General features: G+C 57.0%; 1 protein-coding gene across 6 annotated transcripts in view; it reads left to right on the forward strand.

The window, feature by feature from the left end:
* Positions 1–19210, forward strand: part of GLIS1 (GLIS family zinc finger 1) — a 252254-nt gene extending 233044 nt beyond the window's left edge. For 3 of the 6 annotated variants that reach the window (XM_017874552.1, XM_017874555.1, XM_017874553.1), the window contains 6 exons: positions 622–732; positions 4716–4848; positions 10615–10771; positions 15387–15565; positions 16132–16299; positions 18674–19210. In XM_017874552.1, the coding sequence (XP_017730041.1) occupies positions 622–732; positions 4716–4848; positions 10615–10771; positions 15387–15565; positions 16132–16299; positions 18674–18831 (906 nt within the window). In that variant the 3' untranslated portion in view covers positions 18832–19210. Of the gene's footprint in view, positions 1–621; positions 733–4715; positions 4849–10614; positions 10772–12489; positions 12631–15386; positions 15566–16131; positions 16300–18673 lie in introns of those variants that run through there. The other 3 variants (XM_017874554.1, XM_017874556.1, XM_017874557.1) reach the window with 3 other exon arrangements.
* The last annotated feature ends 2399 nt before the right edge of the window (positions 19211–21609 follow it).

A 21609-nucleotide genomic window follows, 5' to 3' on the forward strand; every position in this document is an offset into this window, starting at 1 on the left:
CCCAGCCTCCCCAGCCCCCCACCTCCCTAGTCTCACCAGACTCCCCAGCCCTATGTTCTCTGAGATCCAGCCGTGCTTCCAGCCTCTCACAGCTGTTGGCAGGAGGACCTGGGTTTCTTGTGGCCCCTAGAGCAGTCCGGTGCCTCTGCACCTACCTGCAAAGTGCGGCCAGTGCCCCCTAGCCTGGCCCTGTGTGGGTGCCCCCTTCCCCGCTCCTCCTCCCCATCTGCAGAGCAGCCATCTCACTGCACTCCCTGTCTGTTTGAAGCTTACTTGCAGCTGTGGGGGTCCAAAGGGTGGACTTGGCTCAGAGCCAGGGTCCGACCTGGAAGAACCCTTAGACCTCAGATGGCCCCATTTTTCAGAGAAGATGAGTGGGACTCAGAGAGGAGAGGCAACCGACCTGAGGTCCCAGGATGGTGGTGCAATGAAGACACAAACCCCCTGCTTCACTCCCAGGCCAGGCACCTTCCCCACAGCTGGGCCGGGCTGGCTGAGGCAGAGCACTCCTGGCCTGCAGCCAGCCCCTCGCCTGGCCACCTCCCCACAGCAGGTCACACAAAGGCCCGTGGCCTGTAGGGATGGGCCTCACTCACCCCACCCGTGCCGCCCATGTTACAGAAGCCGTACGCCTGTCAGATCCCTGGCTGCTCCAAGCGCTACACAGACCCCAGCTCCCTCCGCAAGCATGTCAAGGCCCATTCCGCCAAAGAGCAGCAGGTGCGTAAGAAGGTAAGCCAGCCCTCCTCATCTGGCCCCTCCCGCCTCATAGCTGCCTGCACCGCATCAGGCCAGGTGCCCACCCATTTGCCCTGTATGCCACTGTTCGTCCATCCGTTCGTCCGTCCGTCTGTCCGTCCACTTCCCACCTGCCCTGAGTGTCTCTGCTGACCTACAGCTGGCCCTTTACCACCCACAGACTGCCCACCAGCTCCTCGCCCCATGCGTCTGTGCACCCCCTACAGCTTGTGTGGTAAACACATGATGTCCTGCCTTGTGCTGGGCACAGAAGATGCAGAAATATAAAAGCACAGCCCCACTTTCAGTGGCCTGGCAGGCGAGGGCAGACACAAAGAGATGATTCCACCTCGTGACATTAAGATGGCGAGAGTGTTGTGCAGAGAAAAGTCAGGGCACACATGAGGGGGCCTTAGCCCCTCTGGGTGGGAGCAGGAAGGTCCGTGGAGGAAGTGGCATCAGGCGTAGGTGCAGTGTTTAGGGGTGCGAGCGTGGAGTGGGCCCGCCGGGCGCGTCTCCGCTGGCTGTGTACCCAGACACGTGCCTTTGGGCTTCAGGTTCCTCAGCCATCAGAGGGGACAACAAAGGACTTGCTTTAGACAGCTGTGGTCAAGAGTAAATGATGGTTTATGCTGAGGGTTTAGAACTGTACCTGGCACAAATTTAAAAGTTCACAACAGAAATTGGTGTATGTGTTCACTGGTCTTGAGGAAGGACTAAGTGTTTGGCTGGTGAATTCAGAAGAACGGTCCCCAGAGTGACTGGCGTTGAGCAAGGGCTGAAGCCTGAAGCCCACTGTGTGCGGGACCAGTGGGCACTCCTCTCTCGGGGCTGAGCAGCGCAGTGAGGAGAGGTAGTGTGGGCCGTGCTATGTCCAGGGCACAGTGGGCGCCACTGAGGGCTGTTAAGCAGAGCAGGGACATGGCATCTCGAGAGGTGACCCTGAGGGCCATGTAGAAAATGGGTTGGGGATGCTGTTTTGGACAAGCCGTATGTGAGTTCCTGAGGGACTGGGCCATGGCAGGAGGGACAGGACTGCAGCTGGGGGCAGAGCCCACTTGGCTGGGTTAACTCACGCCTGCACTCCTATGGAATTCTGGGGCCAGGGAGTGAAGGTCCTTAAGTGCCAGGGAGGGTGTGGGGGTGAAAGAAACACCAGGGGCCAACTTGGGGACACAAGCATGACAGAGGAGGACAGAGTGGGAAGATCACATTTATTGGTTCAACCAGATTTACAGAGCACCTGCTGTATTCCAAGCATTGTTCTGTGAACTGTGGACACGGCCAGGAATGAAACAGAGCAGAGGCCTGCAGGCTGGAGGAAGCAGCTGCCTCAGGCCCTGGGATAGGGAGACAGCGATGGGGTGCTGGGAGCAAGGGGCCTCAGTGGGAAAGAGGATGGGAGGGGACAGCAGTCTCCAGCCTGCAGGCAGTGGGGAGCATTGGAAGCTGTGGAGCAGAGAGGGATGTGGTCAAAGCCTGCGCCATGAGCTTTCTGGTGAAACACCACCTCCAGGTTCCCTGAGGAGGGAGGGGATGTGCTTTAGCCCAGGTGCCTCTGCAGCTCAGGCACTGTTCCTGGGGCTTCATATCCTGTATCTCATTTAGGCCTCACTATAACCCTAGCTCCCCAGCTACTCAGGAGGGTGAGGTGGGAGGATCACTTGAGCCCAGGAGTTGGACTGCACACCAGCCTGAGCGACAGAGCAAGACTGTCTCAAAAAAAAGAAGAAAAAAAAAGAAACCACAACCGTAGGTGTGGGCACAGTTTTTAATTCCCATTTTATTTTATTTTTAGACACAAAGTCTCACTCTGTCACCCAGGCTGGAGTACGGTGGCATGATCATGGCTCATGGCAGCCTCCAATTCCTGGGCTCAAGTGATCCTCCTGCCTCAGCCTCCTGAGTAGCTGGGACTAGAGGCATGCTCCACTGCTCCTGGCTTTTTTTTTTTTTTTTTTTAATATTTTTTTGTAGAAACAGAGGTTTCACTTTGTTGTCCAGACTGGTTTCAAACTCCTGACTTCAAGCAATCCTCCCACTTTGCCCTCCCAAAATGTGGGGACTAGAGTCATGAAACACTCATTTTAGAGATGGAGAAACTAAGGCTCAGAGAGTTAACACACCAGCCCAGCATCATGCACCCCAGAAGTGCCAGAGCCAGGATCCATCCCAGACCTGTCTGCTTCCAGAGCCTGAGCTCCGTTCACTGCTCTCAGGTTGAGGGCCTGAGTGGGTACAGGGAATGGCCCAGGCTCCAGTAGACTGGAGCGCCACACCAGGAAGGCTTCTGTCCCAGGCAGACCAGTGCCCGAGGACCAGAATCCTGTCCTGGCTTTCCCAGGCCCCATGCTTGGCTCGCACTGAGCCCCTGGGGACTTGGGGCCACAGATCTGCAAACTTTCCAACAATAAGCATCCATTAGGAGCCATCAGGGATGATGTATCTTTCTGGGTGAAGCGACCCTTGTATTATGACAAGTCCTTGGCAGCCCTGCTGCGTTTCAGAGAGAATTAGAAATGCTTTTCTTCCTTAATTCTCCTCTCCTGCTGCTCCTAATCCGATCGACATTGCGGTCTACAAGAACATGCCTTGGCTCTCTTTTGCCAGAAACTTAATCTACATGGAAAACAGCTGCTGGGTCAGGAAGCCGAGAGCCCATCTCGAGGCTGGGCACGCCTTCTCCAAGCCTGGGCCTGGCCCTGCTGGCCTGGGAGGGCAGAAAAGCTCTCAGCTGCTGTGTGATGTGGGGCAGGGCTCTCACCTTCTCTGGGTCTGTTTTGTCCTGGAGAAGATGAGCATTTGGATGAGCCAAGCTTTCAGATTTCCCTGAGAGAAGTGGCCCTTCCCATCCAGGTGCCTGCCCCAGGGTGTCATCGCCCAGTGTCCTGAAGGCCTCACCCTGTTCCCATTCTGGCTCTGAAAGATGTTCTGAGGTGACTGTCTGGGAACAGCCAAGGGTTGCTGGCCAAAGATTTGCTTGGGTTACTGGGTGCACACCAGCCCAGGCTTGCCCTTAGCCAAGGGACCTCAAGTCCATATATGGATCCATCTTGCCCACGACGGGGTGACCAGATGGGGCTCGGCCAGCTGGAGCTCAGCCAGCCCTACCACAGCACTTCCAAAGCATGCCCCCAGCCATCGTCTCATTACTCCTTATGGCCTGGGGTGAGGCGTGACTGTTGCTGCTTATTACAGACTGGGTAGGCAAGACCCAAAGAGGTTGTGTTATTTGTCCAGCATTACACAGGGAGTAAGAAGAGGTGGGATGGGATCTGAGCCCAGCTTTTCATCCCTAGCCCTGAACTATTTCCACTGAACCTTGTACCAAGAAGGAAGGAAGAAAGAGCTGGGGCGGGGTTGGGGGAGGCTGGCTGCACATCTATTGCGCTTGACTCCTACCGCATCCGTTCACCAGCGCGGCTGCACAGAACGCGCCTGTAGACCTCAGCTACCCATGGGAAGCCCCACTGCTGCACTTTGCCACCATTCTGTGTGTGTGTTGAGGCCCCACCTGCCATAGGCTACTCCCAGCAATGACAGTGTGGCAGGCCTAGCAGGGACACTGAGGCAGAGCCTTCCTAAGAGGAGCTGGACTCCCTGACATCCAGCAGACCTTGGCTGCTGAGGACTCCCTGAGTCCCTGTCCTGGAGGCTCCCGCCTGACCCCTTCTCCCTGCCTCCCTCTCTCAGTCCCTGGGCTCTCCCAGCCCGTCCAGTTCACAGATGGCACATCTCCCATTTAAATCCTTGCATGTTGAATCCCATCTTGGCATCTGCTTCTCAAAGGACCTGGACTAACACCACCTTCACGATGTACACAGTCAGCCCATTTCACCGATGGGAAACTGAGGCACAGTGAAGGGAAGGGTCTTGCTCTGGGGCTGCAGTCCTTTCTGCCCTGTCCCCTAACGGGAGGGTTGCTGGTGGGCAGGGGTCTCACACTAACACCTCCTTTCCCTCTGCTTGCTCCCCAGCTGCACGCAGGCCCTGACGTGGAAGCCGACGTCCTGACCGAGTGTCTGGCCCTGCAACAGCTCCACACGTCCACACAGCTGGCTGCCAGCGACGGCAAGGGTGGCTGTGGCCTGGGCCAGGAGCTGCTCCCAGGTATGTGTGCGGGGAGGCAGGGCCAGGGGCATAGCCCAGAAGGGGCCTTTCTCTGCCCACAGTCAAGGACAAGTGATGCTCAGTGGGCCGCCCACATGGGCTTGACTTGTTGTAGGCACTCACTCATCTGGACTCGGCTGCCTCTGCCTCTGGCTCCCTATTTCCAATCCATCTTCTCCCTGCGGCTCCTCTAACTAGGCGGACGTTCCTTCACATTCTTCTGTGGTTCCCCATTGCTCAGAGCATGAAGCCCTCACCCCTCTCAGCCTGGCCTTCAAGGGGTGTGGGGCCTGGGTCCTCCTGGCAGCCTCTTGCCTCCTCCTTGGCATGTTGGATGCAGTTCCCTGAACACTCTCTGCTCCTGCTCCCACCACCCCCGGGCACTGTCCACACCCAGCCAGCCCTCTTCTCCCACCCTTCATGAAGGTAGCTCCTGCCCTTCCTTCAGGACCCACCTCCTTGCCCCCTCCTCCAGGAAGTCTTCCTGTGGGCTTCGCTCTGCCCCAGTGCTGAGCACTCTGAGCTGTCACTCTGCTTCCTATCTGCCCATCTGTCTCCCCCACCAGACTGTGAGTTCCTCAAGGGAGGCCCATGGTCTGCCTCATTCTGGGGTCACCAGCACCCAGGATGGGGACATGTGCAGAGCTAGGCTGGGGGAACCCACAGTGCTGCCCCGAGCATCCTCAAGAGAGGCTCTGGTGCCCTTGCTGATGGTCCGTGCTGCCAGGATCATCCGCAGGGAGGAACCATCTTCAAGAAGAGCCTATTCTGCCCCTGGCCTTGACTCCTGCTCCAGAGGAGAAAACTGAGGCTCTGAGAGGATAGGAACTTAGCCCAAATCACTTCCAGCTCATCGCTAAACTCTGTGGCCCAGAGATGGGGTCCCCGGAGCCCCTGGGACTCTGCAGGCCCCTCCAACCAGACGCTAAGGGCCTTTGGTCCAGCTGAGGTGGCCTGTCTCTCCCTCCTAGCAGCTGTGGGCCATGGGGCAGGTCTCAGGCCACAGCAGGAATTCCTGGCTTTGAGGCTTGGGCATCCAGCCCAGATAAGGGCAGCGTGGCCTTTGGATTCCATCTGACAGTACTTGCGCTCTACCCCCGACTCCCCTAAAGAAACCACAATATCAGAGCAGAAAGCTCTGCCCACCCTCTGGGATTTCTTGAATTACTCCAACCATTTTAAACATTTTTTATTTTCTAATTTTTTATTCTTTTCCCCTCAATGTTGAAGTAGCAACAGATTTAAAAATATATCAAAGCATTTGCCAAACAGCCTCAGGAAGAAAAGCCTTTAACCTTTCTCATGGGTCCCCTTTCCAGGGGTCTGTGCTCAGACAGGTCCACGAGGGTGAGGACACAGGCAGATGGGTGCCTGGGGGACGGTCTATGCCCTCCTCACATCTAGCTAGAGGACCCCTCTACGTGGCTGCTTCTCACAGGGTCAGAATTGCTCAAATGGCAGGGCTGGAAGGGACCAGGGGGGCTGATCCAACCCAGGGATGAAGGTATCTCAAGTGCCAGCTCCTAATAAACGGTCATGATAGTGACCACTTGGAGCTCCGTGTTGAGAAGGCCTCGGAAGCTGCTTCCTGATTCAGCCGGAAAGAAAGCTGCGGCAGAGGAGCAGTGCTGCCCCCAGTGCAAAGGTCTTGTGCCTACCCCATCAGTTTCACCTTGGGAAGACTCAGGCCTGGGCCGGAGAAAGAGTCACCTAAAGTCATCCAGAGAAGTCAGCAGCCAGTCCAGGCTGCAAGCTTGTTCTCCCAGATGCCAGCCTCAGGCTTGTCCCAGCAAGAAGGGACAGGGCCAGCAGTTGCCATCTCTCGAGCACCTGCTTGGGCCTCTGACTTCACAAATATCCTCACATTGAATCCCCAGCTACGCTGTGCAGTAGGATGTGAACCCACGCTACGGAGGAGAAACAGGGTCAACTGAGGCCCCGTCATCACAGGTCGAAGGAGCCACTCCTGCTGAAGCTGCTGCCCTTGCTCTGTGACAATAAGTGGTGTCTTCCTGCTTTGAACCTCAGTTTCGCTCCCAGGCACTGAGGGATCTCATTTGCTATGAGAACAAATGGGATCATGGATGCGGTCACTTATATAAACCCTATGTGACTGAGCATCTTACTGTTATTGTAGTTCATGGTGAGCAAGAAGAATGACTATATACTCATCCACCTTACAATCATGCACAGCCAGCACATATGGACTGTGCCAGGCGCTGCTCCAGGGACTGTGCGTGGACATCACTGTCATCGTCCTCACATCGGCCTCAGAAGGCACATGCAAGCCACAGCCAGCAGGTGGCAGAGGCAGGATTGGAACCCAGACCATCTGTGCAGGCTGTCCTCTTAACCAGAGCCCGCACCTCCCTGCTGCTAGTGCTGCTCCTCTTCTATACTGAGCACCTATCCTCGAGCTGCTTCCAATGCAGTGGGGAGGGCCGGACCAGCCAGGTGAAGCCCAGAGTCCTGGATCCCCCAGGATCTGGCCTGCTGGGTTCTTCTGCAGGCCGCAGGGCAGATGGCTGAGAAGGGAACAGATGTTAGGGTCAGAGGTTAAGCGCTCATGGCTGATGATTGATGACACAGCTTTACAGCCTGAAGTGGTGCATTTTGGGGAGAGCCCATCAGGCCCCGTGGCATCCCCACTTCCGCTGCCCCTCGCAATCACGTGGTTCCTTCATTCCCATCTGCTGTTCACTGACATGGTCAGCATCTCTAGTTCACACACTCGGTCACCCACCCTGTGTCCGTCCTTGGTGTGGAGACTGGACAGGCAGGGACCTGGCCCCGGGGCAGGGACAAGGGCAGGGGACTAAGGGAGGATTAGCAGAGTCCAGAACAGAGGGGAGAGGGTGAGGGATGGGCTGCAGAGGGAGACACCAAATTTCCATTGTCCAATTGCAGGACGCTCCCTCCAGTAGGCACCAGCTCTGTCCTGCACGGGAGAGCCCCCGCCCAACCCCTGGGAGCTTATCTGCCAGGCCCATCCTGAGCAGATCCACGGTAATGTGATGGGCAGTGAGGTCTTGAGAAGCACGAGGTCAGCATGGCTGAGGGAGAAGGTGCAGGATTGATCAGGATTCTAAGCCTTCCCAGCTGTCAGGCCCCCAAATTGGTTCAAGATGGCAGGCGAAGAGGTGCTAAGGAGAGTGGTGAGTGGCTCAAACCGCGGGCAGCTCCTCGCCAGGCTCCCTCCACAGACACCGCTTGAGGTGCCTTCCCCCAGCTGGGGAGGGAGGCAGTGGCTGGACAGACAGGTGGTGCTAGGCCTGGGAGCAGAGTCCCAGAGGCAGGGAGCGGTAAGGATGGCAGCCCAGAGCCCCTGGGTCTCACAGCAGCCAGCCTGTGAGACCCAGAGCCGAGGCCTCAGCCGGGTATCCAGCCCATCACTTGAGCTGGAGCCACTCCTAGCCAGGGCCTCGAGTGGGCTTTCTCTCCCCACTGCTTGGAAGATGGGCCTGACGAGCCGCCTACTCTGTGACTTTGGACCAGTCGTTCAACTTGTTAATATTTAGTTTCCTCATCTTAAAATGGAATATATTATCTTCGCCACTGACGTTTGTCAAGCTGGTTAAACTAGATAATGTGGACAGTTTGGCACATAGTATGTTTTTAATTAGTGGTAATTATTTTGATAGTAGAATCTCACACGATGTAACGTAACGTAGGGTGCTTGCAGCTCTAACCGCAGGCAGGGAGTTGCAAACTGTTTGGCCTCGTAGGCACAGGGGCACTTTTTGCTTCTTGTTGTTTTGTTCTTTTGTTTTGAGACGGAGCTGCCCAGGCTGGAGTGCAGTGGCACCATCTCGACTCACCGCAACCTCTACCTTTCGGGTTTAAGCCATTCTCCTGCCTCAGCCTCCCAGGTAGCTGGGACTACAGCACACGCCACCACGCCCGGCTAGTTTTTGTATTTTTAGTAGAGACAGGGTTTCGCCATGTTGGCCAGGCTGGTCTCGAATTCCTGGCCTTAAGTGATCCTCCCACCTCGGCCTCCCAAAGCGCTGGGATTACAGGCTTGTTTTGTTTGTGTTTGTTTGTTTGTTTTTGACGGTTTCCATGTGAAGGTCTTTCTGGGACGTGTGCTCTCCCCTTTGCCACAGACCCAGCTGCTCCCCTCATTAATCCGTGCAGTTTCATTTATTTTGCTCCCTGCCATACTGCCTGAGGCACTGAGCTCACTGTCCCTGCCACAGCCCTTCTGCATTCCCTGCAGCAGCCTCCTGAATTGCAGGCCTGGGCCAAAGGGGCGAGCCTAGTATGAGCTAGCCTTGGAACCCCAACCAACTGAGAAGGTAAAAGTTTCCCTTACCCCATCCATGAAAGGAGACTGGTGTATCAGATTGGTCCTTATGGTGTAATAAGAGCACTTGTCTGGATCCATGGTAACCAGAGTGCTATTCAGCATGTTAACAGCTGCCCTGGTGCACACTGGCCAACACCACATCAGTGCAGCTCCGGGCTAGCCCCCAGGTCACACAGAGTCCATGAGGGCAGCCCCGGGCCAGCCCCCAGGTCACACAGAGTCCTCCCAGGGCATCTGCTGGATGCATGGACTGCAAAGAAAATGATGTCAATTGCTGTTAAAATAAACATGGCCAGATTGAAGAAGGGAGGCAAAACTGGCCATTCCCTAGAGAGATGAGCCCCGGAGAAGCCACAGCAAGGCTCAGGAAGGCCTGGGTTCCATTCTGGGTGTGGTGGCCTGGAATGCAGGCCTTTCATTTTTCTTTTTTTTTTTTTTTTTTTTTTTTTTGATAAAATAGGGAACATCAAAAACTTAAAACTCTTGCTGTGTCTTTCCTAGGCTCCAGTCCCAAAGTAGTTTATTTCCTACTCCAATTAGGGTTTCTTGGTGAAGGCATTTGGGGAGTGCTGGGTTCACCAACTCCAAACCCTCAGTTGGGCCCCTGGAGCGACATCTGACTGTGACCTCGTGTCCCCCATTGATTTATTAGCCTCCCTGTCTTAACAAGGGTAGGACTCTAGGGGGTAAAAGGTGATAAAAAGTGGCATCACCCTGCAGGTGTCTTCTGAAGGTTTAGAATCTGAGACTAGAATGTGGCTGACTCCTCTCCTCAGTTGGGACCCTTGTTCAGTACACAGCCCATACAACCATCCATGGCAGTCCTTCTCAGAGGTCTCCCAAGCCAGGTGCCACCCAGCTAGTGCAGTCATCTCTCTTTGGAAGCCTTCACAGTGGACACCCCGGCTCTGCTTGCATATCTCTGGGGGAGGTAGTTATTCTGTGCAAGGGCAGCCCATTGCCCTGCAGCAGCACTGCCCGTTAGAAGGCACTGCGGTGCCCTGGGCTGCTGTCTGCTCTCAAGCTTCTCTCCATTCCTGGGTCTCTGCTTCCGGGACCACATGGAACAAGCCCCTTCTTTTCCAGGACAGCACCACAGAGATTTGAGGCAGCCTGCCCTACACATGCTCTCATCTCAAAACAGACACACACACACACACACACACGCACACCCTGAGCACCCCATGCCTCTGACAGCCCCTTGCCAGTCCACCTCTGCTATCAGGGTGAACCCCAGCCCTGGACACAGCCCTTTAGCCAGGGTCTGCAGGGCTGAACTGAGTGGAGTGGGGCCAGTACCTCCCTTACTGGGGCCCCTAAACTTCCAGTGATACAACGTTGCTCATTTTCCCTCTCGTCTTTCTTTCTCTATCATCAGGCGCACACAGCTCCTGGGCCATCACCGCCATCTCTAGGGAGTGGCCAGAGGCCAGTGAGCCTTGTTTTATTCCCTGCAGGTGTGTATCCTGGCTCCATCACCCCCCATAATGGACTTGCATCAGGCCTTCTGCCCCCAGCGCACGATGTACCTTCTAGGCACCACCCACTGGATGCCACCACCAGTTCCCACCACCATCTGTCCCCTCTGCCCATGGCTGAGGGCACCCGGGATGGGTATGTACACCGGGCCAGTCCTCTTGGGGCAGCAAGGGGGGCTCTGTGGGGGAGGCAGGGAGGGCAAGTGTCCCGCACTATCTATCTGCTTGTTACTGATAATGAAAATAGCCAACCTTCAGGGAACACTGACTGCGGACTGCATTCCACACACTTTCTGTGCATGATTCCATTGGTGCCTGCGGTAACCCTGAGTAGACAGTATTGGCTTCTGAATGCTTCATTCCATGCAGTCCCTCCTCCCCACTGGAGGACCCTGGGAAAGCGCTATGGCCCCTCCCAGCGACCCCTGCATTCTGGGCTGCCACACCCAGAATGGAACCCAGGCCTCCTCAGGGCCTCACTCTGGCGTCTCCTTGGCTCATCTGTGCATTTGGGAGCAGACTGCCCACGGCGTGCACTCCACAGATGCTGGTCTGGGTCCCACACCCATCTCCAGCCACTGCAGCTGTGACACTGCCCGGCCTGCGGGGGCTGTCTGGGAGCCTTTACTTCTGGATGACTGCAGAGGGAGGCAGCGTCTTCCTGCACCCAATGTGGTTCTCATTGTGGCCACTTAATTGACTGGAAATGGTGAATGTGTTAATTGCTGGACCATGATCTGCCAAAATCTGTTTTTCTTGCAAATGAGCAGAGGGGACGCCTCACAGCCCCGCCCTCCTGCCCTCCCTGCTGTTTTTTGCTGATCACCTTGTCCCCGCAGGCCTGGCTCCAGCACCTTCCTCCTTCCCTGCCCTTCCTCCTCCTGGCTGCAGCCTTGGCCTTGGCCTGCCTGAGCCTGGGGCCAGCCTGGCTTCATCGCCACATTTGTGGCCCACTGCTCCTATTATTACTGGGCTCCTTCTGCCATTCATTCACGCATTTATTCGGTGTTCAATTATGGAGCCCCTGTGAGCAGGCCCTGGGCTGCGGATGACTCTGGCCCTGGAGATGCTCACTGTGAGAGGAAGACCGACCACACAGGGGGCCAGTGGTGTGCAGCAAGGAAGCAGAAGGGCTGTGGAGCCCAGAGGAGAGCCCAGTGGGGTGTGGCTGCCGGGAGGATATTAGGGAAGGCTTCCTGGAGGAGGTGAGGCTAAGCCAGACCTCCAAGGTGAGGCTGGAGTTGGATGAGTGGAGAGGCTGGGAGGAAGGAATAGCAAGAATGAAGGTAGGCATGGTGAGAACTTGGGGTGTTCTGGGAACCATGAATCATCATGTGGGGTGACGAACTTGGGAGAGATGTCACCAGGTCCAGATCCCAAGGCCTGGGATGAGACTCAACCTGAAGAGTGTTGAGCGGTGATGTGCTCAGGTTTGGGGATGAGGACACAGGGCAGCATTGCAGGGGTGGGGTGGACTGTGGGGTGCTGGATGGATGGGATCCCGAGCCAGGGCCTGGTTCAGGCTGGGGAGGGGGAGGCCGGAAGGCAGTGGAAGGCAATGGTGGCACAGAGGCAGCGGGAGTGGGAAACCCGAGCTGGGAAGGGAGAGGAGGGGGCCTCAGGGATGAGCTGAGGGTACAGAGGGGCTGCTGACAGGCAGGGGAATATTGCGGCTGTGAGTGTGAGCAGAGAGCCATGAAGAGGCAGCCTGAAGGGGCTGCAAGGGGGACCCAGAAAACCGGGCCCTCCTCGAGCCTCAGCTGCGGCTTCTGTGAAAGGCATTAGAAGGTACTCCCTGAGGAAGGTGGTGAGGGCCGTACACACGCCTGACACTGTGTACCTCACCTGGCACAGGCTCCACTACGATGGTCCCCGCCCCCACCCATACCCGCTCAGGCCACCTGCTCACCCACCAACCAGCTGAAAAACATCTCCAACCAAAGGAAAATAAACCACGAAGGCCGCTCGCTGCTCGGGCCCGTGCACTCTGCTCCGCCTCATTCATCACCTGCCTGCCGCCTGCGTAAGTGCCCATCAAGAATTCTGCAGCGAGAAGCAGAGTGATGACAAGACGGGACCCCCGCCTGCCCACCCCTGCCTGCGGGTAGGAGCCTCGGGTCCAGCTGCAGGAGAGAAGCATCCTCGTGCCTGACACCAGGCCCAGGCCCAGCGTGAATGGGTTTCTTTTTTCATCCCCTGAGAAGAGAGTGGGGAAAGGGCCTTCAGCCTCCACTTCCTGCCAAAGTCAACAAGGAACGGCCACTTGTGGCTCCCCAGTGGTTTGCTGGGACGTTTAAATAGCTTGACAGAATTATCTGATTCACTCGAAAATATGCTAAGAGGGCCTGACTTCATGACCAAATTTATTTACCCTGGCTCAGAGAAGACGCCGAATAGGGTATTTTTTTTCCCAGCCTTGTGCGAGGTATGAAGCCCTCGGTCTGCCAGGCCAGTGAGGTTTTATATTAATTTTTATAGGTTCCAGTTGAAGCAAAAATATTTGATTTAGGAATCATTTGCATGACTCAGAGGAGGAGCTCCAAAAGATCTTTTTTGCCTTTTAAAGAGTTCAGGTAGAGCAGCATAGCCTCAGGCGTCATGTCTGCTGTGGAGAGAGTTGTATTCTGTTTAATTTCACTGGCTGTGAAGGTGGCAAATGTGAATTTATGGTGGAGTGGGACAGGAAAAACAAACTTTTGAAAATGCATGTTTTTTCCCCTTCATATCTGGTTCATCTTAATCCTGCAATGCTGTTAATCTCTGAAGTTTGTAGCTGAGAGATTCAGAAACTCATTTATTAGTGTCATCAGTTGTTCGCTGTGTGCCAAGCCCAGCACTGGGCACCGGGTGACCGAGAAGGACTAAGACCTGGCGCTCCCTACGGGGGCTCTAGGAAACCAGGGGAAGGCTGAGTTGTGGGTGCCCAGATGGGATGGGGATAAGGCAGCCACCACACAGCAAGCCTGCAGGAAGGAGGAACTACTCCCAGGCCAGGCCCTGGCCCAGCTTCAGCCAGGAGAACTGGTCATAAGAACACACAGCTTGTGCACAGCTGTCCACAGTTTCTAGTGCATAGAGAAAGACGCTGTCCCACTGGATCACCCCATAAGACAGGCCTAAAGATAATGACGACAATGATAATTTATTCCTGGAGGTATGATGAGGATTTGGCTCATGAACTTAAAACAGTGACAGGGATCCAACAGTGTGTTAGTGGCTGGGCCAGGGACCCAGCACCGAGGCCTTGCTTCCCCTGTCCTCAGAGAGCTCACAGTCACGGGGGCCCCACACATGTGGATGACGACAGCAGACTGGAGGGGCAGTCAAGGGGCTGCCAACGTTGGAGGGGGCAGAGAGGAACTTGGCATGGCACAGATGCAGAGACACCAGCCTCTCTCCAAATCCACTTTCCCCATTTCCAGATAGCCCTGCTTCCTTCAGAGAGGCACTGATCTGTTAACACTTGGTGTCTCAGAGGGTGGGCAAGGGTCACGAGGTCACCTGGAGCTGTGACATTGAATTTGCTGTGTATTTTAATGTGGATGGTCCAGCAAGCCACAAACCCAGACAAGAAAATGGGGACTCTGAGCTCTCACTGTCTCCCTCTTTCTGCCATGCACATAAATGCTTTACAAGCTGTGAGCCTTCAGCCTTGTCCCCAGAGCCCCTAGGCTGTTGATCCCAAAGTCATTTTAGCCCCTGTGAACAGGGCCCAGGGGCTTAGGAAGGTAGTGTGAGAAGGGAACCTGGCCTGCAGCATCCTGCAGTCCAGGTAGCGGGCCCCCGAGCTGGGCTGGGCTCAGGGCGCCTGTGCTGCTCTCAGCCACTGCAGTCTTGTTTCAGAACTTGAGCTTCCAGAGTGCACAGTCTAGAGCCTACATCCCTCAGGCCCTGTATGAAGGCAACTGGTGAGCCCCCCATCGCAGGCGGTGTGCAAGTGGAGGAGAGATGGCCAGGGTTGGAAACAGGAGAAGGTTCCTTAGAGTACACTGTGCAGGGAAGAAAATGCCAACTTGGCCATGGGACCGAATTGCTAGTTTTTCTTTCCTTCCTCTTCATAATGATGATGATGATTGATGAGTGGCTAAGAATGTATTGGACATCACACTTTGTCTACATTGCTTTAATGTCACCCTCACTGTAACCCCTGAGCTCAGTGTTGTGTGGCTGGGAGTAACGGGCAAACCTCTCTGAGCCTTGGTTTTCCGGTCTGCAAAAAGGGCACAAGAACACCTGTCTCCTGGGGCCTGGAGCAAGTCAGGGGCTCAGTGAGTGCTGACTGTGAGGGCCATGGGCTGCTCCAGGGCTCCTTGTCCAGGTGGCCAGAGTGGCGTGCACGAGGCAGAGAGCCGGGCACCCAGCAGGTAATGAACGCTATAGCGTGCCGGGTGATGAGCCAGCAGCCCTTCCAGGAAACCAAGGCTCAGAGATATTAAGCAACTTGCCCAAAATAGTTGGCCAATGAGAGCAATTAGGGGTTCGAACACAGTTCTCTAAGCTGGAAAGGTTGCGCCTCTTACCCAGATCCTTGCTGACTCTCCTAAATACCAGACTCCAAAGCTTACAGGATTGAAAAGTTTGGCTTGAACATGACCAAAAATAAAAGCTCCTCTTCTAACTATTGTAAGTCGGAGCAGGTCAGCTGGTGAGTGGGCTCCTTGTTGCTGGAGGGGAGTAAGCCACAGCAGCCCTGCCTCTGGCCCCCACCCTCCACACCCCTGCCTGCTGACGGGCATCTCTGTTCTCTCCAGGTTGGGGCCCGGCCTCCTCTCACCCATAGTCAGCCCCCCGAAGGGGCTCGGGCCACCGCCGTTGCCTCCATCCTCTCAGAGCCATTCTCCTGGGGGCCAGCCCTTCTCCACACTCCCCAGCAAGCCGTCCTACCCACCCTTCCAGAGCCCTCCACCCCCGCCTCTGCCCAGCCCACAAGGTAAGCTCTGGCCAGGGGCCCGCTCCGTATAACCCCTGATTCCCACTCAGAGACCCCAGAGGAACGAGGAGACAGTGGCCTAGTGGGGGAGGCAGGTACTCAGAGAATGACTGACTGGGCACTGGGGGCTGAGAGAACTGAGAGAAGCTGGGAGACGGGACATAAGAGGCCCAGCTGGGGGCATGGCCTGGAGAAAACTGGTTCTGAGAGTGAGGAAGAGCGTGTTCCGGACAAGGTGGCAAAGGCCCGCTGCCCCGAGGAGAGGCCAGTGAGCAGGAGTGAGTGCCTGAGAGTAGAGGAAGTAGGCATCAGCCATGGGTGACTCAGGAGCAGCCACGTGAGACCATCTCAGCCACCCCTCGCCTGCCCTCCCCACCCTGCAGGGCAGAGCTGAGAATGGGGCCCCAGCCTCCTGCACCTTCTCTGCCCTGGGCCTCCTCTCTCTCTCACACCCACAATGCCTGGACAGGACAACACGGGAGGTGCAGCGTGCAGCAAGGATGTTCCCCTCCCTGCCCTGGGCACTTCTCCTTTGTGAACGCGGCCCCTGCCACCCCCATCTGCAGGTTACCAGGGCAGTTTCCACTCCATCCAGAGTTGCTTCCCCTATGGCGACTGCTACCGGATGGCCGAACCAGCAGCCGGCGGGGACGGACTGGTCGGGGAGACCCATGGTTTCAACCCCCTGCGGCCCAATGGCTACCACAGCCTTAGCACGCCCTTGCCTGCCACAGGTGAGCCCTGCCTGCGTGGCTCCCGGTCCTGGGCACCTGCCGAGGCTCAGCCCTGTGCTGCGTGCTGCATACAAACTCTCCTGCAGTCTTTGGATGTTTCTGTGGTGGGGCCATCCCCACTTTACAGAGGGGGAAGTAGAGGCTCAGAGAGGTCCCAGGACCCCGCAGAACTGTCTGTACCTGCCTGACTGGAAAGCGCATGCTCCTTCCACAGCTTTGTGAGCCTTATGTGTGTCTGAATGCTGACAGGTTTCTGAATAATCGGACTGGGAGCTCATGGTTTAATTACTGCTTCTTCTCTTTATTTATTGAGCACCTACTGTGTGCCAGGCATAGCTGCAGACCCTGAGGATGTAGCAGGAAATGAACAAATCCTGGTCTCCCTTTGGCAACAGAGGAGACTAGGCCGGGACAGAGCTTAGAGGTTGTGCTGTTCCTTCCCTGCATTGGTACCTGGTGCTGCCCTGCAGGGCCCTGGGCCTCCCCAGCTCTGCCCCAGGCTTGGCTAGAGAAGCCCGGGGAGGGGGAGGGTGCCCACAGCCCAGGTGGAACCGGGCTCAGATCAGCGGGGCAGGCCTAGTCAGAGCAGGGGCATCAGAAGGGAGGGGCTAGACCCTCCCTGAGTTCCTGGAGCTGAGACCCACCCTCTAAACAGCCTCGGGGCCAGGTCTAACAGGTTTCTGGGGCTCCAACAAAAGGGAACCTGAGACCCTCCCAGAGGCGGGTCAGCTTCTGGGGCAGCTTTGATTGCGTGAGCGTGAGCCGGAGGGTGGAGGGACACGGAGGGTGGAGGGACAGGCATATAGGGACAAGCGCTGAGGCGTCAGCTGGGTACATACCACCCTGTGGGTCCATGTCCACACACCTGCGCCCGTGCCAGGTGTCTGTGTGTGCCTGTGCTTGCAGGCACAGGTGGCTCTGGGCAGCGTGCACTCCATGAGTGTCAGGAGCTGGCAGGGCTGCACTCTTGTGTCCGCACACATGTGTTACCCCAGGTTTATGCAGATGTCCGTGCACCCCGTCTGTGTGCACATCATGTCACCCACCCCATGACTCATGGCCGTTGCCACAGATGTGTGCTTGTGTGCACGTGTGCACCTGTGTTTGAGGACCGTGCCCACAGGCCTGTGGGTAAACATGTGCCGTGTCCATGCGAGATAGATGTATATGCATGTTGCCCTGCGTGACAATGGGGCTGCACATGGAAGACGGGTGCTCTGTGTCTGTGTATACCCGAATTGAGGTGCCCAGCACTGTGGGCTCTCCCCATCTTGTCCTCCCCACCCTGATCCAGCCCACATGGGATTTCTCAGCTGAGCAGCAAGGCTTAGAATGAATAGCTCTGAATGGAGCGGGAGGCAGCTTCCACGCCCCGCCCCTACACCAGCCAGGGGAGGTTCTTTCAGCCTCCCCTCTCCCCAGTGTCCACTGCAGGCCTGCTTAGCGGCCTTCTGCACACACCTCCCTGGCCAAGCAGAAATCACACACAGAGCACAGAGCATTAAATTCAGACTGACAAGCTTCAGGGGCTGCAGGCCTCAGAACAGTTCAGCCCAACCCCACTGCATAGACTGAGGCTCACCTGTCTTAGGTCCCACAAACACGTGACAGCAGCTCATTGGCAGGCCTTTAGGGCAGGGGCTGGAGAAGGTGACCCCTCCTGCCCCTCCCAAGTCAAGAGCCTCTGAGTGGTGGCCCCACCCTGGAGACAGCATGTCCAGTGGAAGAGCCAGGTATCTCTGGAGCCAGATGGACCTGGGTTCAATCCCAGCTCCCCTCCTTACTCACACTGACCTTAGGCAAGCATCCTGGCCTCTCTGTGCCTGCCTTCTCAGCTACAGAATAGGAAGGATAGTGAAATCCACCGCATGGGAGCATTGTGGTGCCGAAGCAAAGCAAGCTGAAATGAGCACTTACTAAGTGCCCAGTAAATGCTGGTGCCCTTCTTTGGGTTTCTTGAGTCTGGTTCGGGGATGCAGCTGAAAGGGTGGGGGTGAGCCGGTCCTTCTACCAGGAGGGGACCAGCCCCTGAGGGCAAGGGCTGAGCTGCTCCTACCCTACCCCTCTCCTTCCCCCACATTCTGCCCCACAGCCCAGCCCTGGTGATGGACCTCCCGGAGTCAGCCCCGTGCCTGTCTCCCCAGCTGCCCTGGGCCCCCTGGGTATGCCAGGCCCAGGGTGCCTCCCAAGCCCTCACCCCACCCCAGCCACCAGCTCCCCCATTTGGAAAAGTTGGGGGCTCCAAGCAGGCCCCACCGACACGACACTGTGAGCGGGCACCCTGGGCAGACGGGGTGGGGCCTGGGATCTGGGAAGCATGAGCAGGCACAGCCCCTGCTGCCTCCAGTGCTGACCCTTTCCCACCCACTCACAGGATATGAGGCCCTGGCTGAGGCCTCATGCCCCACAGCGCTGCCACAGCAGCCATCTGAACATGTGGTGTCCAGCGGCCCCGAGGACTGTGGCTTCTTCCCCAATGGAGCCTTTGACCACTGCCTGGGCCACATCCCCTCCATCTACACAGACACCTGAAGGAGCCCCCACATGCGCCTGCCCGTCCAGCACTGCAGATGCCACCTTGCCCACCTGCTGTCGCTCCCACCCTCTGTGCACCCAGCGGGAGTGCCAGGCCACAGCCAGAGCAGCCAGGCCAAGACCCAGGGAAGCCAGTGCTGCCACGCCACCCAGCGCTGCCAGGGAGCCACCAGCCGAGCCCGCACTGGGCACAGAGAGGTGCCTGCCAGGATCCGTGGCCCTGTAACATTCCCTCGATTGTGCCTTCCCGTTCCTCCCCACAGTGGTTTTGAAATCACAGACCTCGTGTATATAAAATATGCAGAACTTGTTTTCCATTCCCCTGCCAGTTTTATATTTTGGTTTTACAAGAAAACATTAAAAACTGGAAAGGAGATGTGAGGGCCTGATTCTGCGTTGTGATTCAGTCCAGAGGCTGGGACCAGGAGAGCCTTAGAGGAGGGTGACAGAGCCGGGTGTTCAGGGCTAGGGAGGCTGCATGGAAACCAGCTCGGCTCTGGGTTCTGACCACGGGGATGGGAACCAGTGGCACGTGGCCCCCCCACCATGCGTTATGGTCCTTACAGACACCAGCGTTAGTCCCAGGACTGTGCAGTGAGGTAGGCCTATCCCCATGGACAGGTGGGCAAACTGAGGCTGGGAGGGTGCGGCAACGGGCTTCAGATCCCGGGCCCCACAGTCAGACCACAGTTGGGACCCAGCTCCATCTGACCTGGGCCCCTGCCTGCTACAGTGACTCCTCTGCAGGTGGGAGAACGAGCTTCAAATCTAGTGTCTGGGCTTCTGCAAACAGAGAAACCCTGGGAGGGCAGGGCAAGCCTGCTGGGGGTAGAGCCCATATTGCCTCAAAAAGCCAGAAGCAAAGGCCGGTCCCTGCAGATAGGCCGGGTGCCAAGAGCAGCCTTTGTCTCAGGAGCCTTGTGCCCACCCTGGAGGACCGAGGCTCGCGTGGGTCTGTCCCTATCCCCCGTCTGTCTCCCTCCACCATCCAGCATGAGGAACAGGCCCATGCTCCAGGCCTGGGCAGGTGACCTGGATGGTGGCCAGCATCTCACCCTGTCACACTGATCACCTGCTACAAAGATCCAGGGAAGTTCCTGCCTCATCCCCTCTGGAGGGGAACCATGCAAGGGCGGTCACGTTTACCACCCTCCCCGTGCTCCCAGAAACAGCCTAGGGAGAGGTCTTCTTGTCCCCTCTGTAGGTGAGGAGGGGCAGCCAGCATTCACACCCTCACCAAAGGGCCGCCTCTTTGTACCACACACTGACTTAGGCAGGCAAAGCCAGATGAAAGGCCCAGTAACCCCCTTCTGTAAAGAAGGGTCTCTTATAGAAGACCCTCGGTCTCCCCTTTATAGAGAGGGAGACTGAGGGTCAGAGTGAACACCTAGCCACGTGGTGACAGAGCCGTGATGCGTGCCTGGTCGTCCCCCTCATCCGCGATGTCACTGACACGGTGGTGCCATGCCGGCCTGCGGGGCTTCCCGGGGATCTGCTCTCCACCTCCTCCCAGGAGCCTGCTGATGAGGTGCTTGCACCCATGTCCTACCTGCCCCTCCAGACGTGCACTCTGCCTGCCCTGTGTCCAGGGTCAACCCATGGGGGCTGCATTTGGGGCCGCTCCCCTCTGGCTCCGGGCTGGCTCCAGCCAGTGAGGAGCCCAGCATGGGAAGGAGGTGGGAGGGAGGGTCCCTGGCCCTCTCCACACAGCCCAATCCAGGCTGGGAGCGGCTCCCCTCCTCCCTCGCTCAGGCATGGAGGGAGTGGGGAATCACTCAAGACACCCTGGCCCACACCGCAGCATGGTCCCCTCAGGAAACTCCTGACGACCCTGAGCTGAAAAGGACCATCTTCCCTGCCAAACCCTGCTACTTACTCCCATCCTACAGGCACGGAAACTGAGGGACGGTGTGCCCAGCGCAGTGACTCACGCCTGTAATCCCAGCATTTTGAGAGGCCAAGGCGGGTGGATCAGGTCGGGAGTTCAAGACCAGCCTGGCCAACATGGTGAAACCCTGTCTCTACTAAAAATACAAAAAATTAGCCGGGCGTGGTGTGGTGGCGGGCGCCTGTAATCCCAGCTACTTGGGGGAGTCACTTGAACTCAGGAGGTAGAGGCTGCAGTGAGCTGAGATCCAACTTCTCCCTTCACACTGTCCTGCCCCTTACAGAATCGGGCGACCTGCTCCCACTGCCTCTCAACCTCTGCCTCCCCGAGTGGCCCAGTCCAAGCCCCCAGCAGGCAGGGACCCACCCACTGTCACACGGCACATCAGGCTGCTGCCTGCCACCCAGGGACCCCTCGCCCCTCATCCCCTCCCCCCCTAATTTTATGGAACTAATTAGGCCAAGGCAAAACCCCTTGAACAGGGATGCTGAGGAATCAATACTGCATGTCACTGTGAGCACTTAATCCACTCCAGATAAGCAGCGTGAAGCTCCGCCATGAGGACATAGTTCTATTAATAATGAAAGGGGCTAAGCCGCAAGCGGGGAACACACAGGGAGCTGGCAGTTGGATCCCATTTAATTTCAGAGAGCAGAGAGAGGGAGAAAAGGAGACAAAGGCAGAGAAACAGAAAGGCCTAGACCGAGGAGAGACGAGTAGGCTGGAGGGGAAGGCAGGAGACCGAGGAGAGACAAGTAGGCTGGAGGGGAAGGCAGGAGGCCGAGGAGAGACGGGTAGGCTGGAGGGGAAGGCAGGAGGCCGAGGAGAGACGGGTAGGCTGGAGGGGAAGGCAGGAGGCCGAGGAGAGACGGGTAGGCTGGAGGGGA

This window comes from Rhinopithecus bieti, unplaced genomic scaffold (genome assembly GCF_001698545.2).
Source record: "Rhinopithecus bieti isolate Rb0 unplaced genomic scaffold, ASM169854v2 scaffold_7684, whole genome shotgun sequence".
Taxonomy (NCBI): Eukaryota; Metazoa; Chordata; class Mammalia; order Primates; family Cercopithecidae; genus Rhinopithecus; species Rhinopithecus bieti.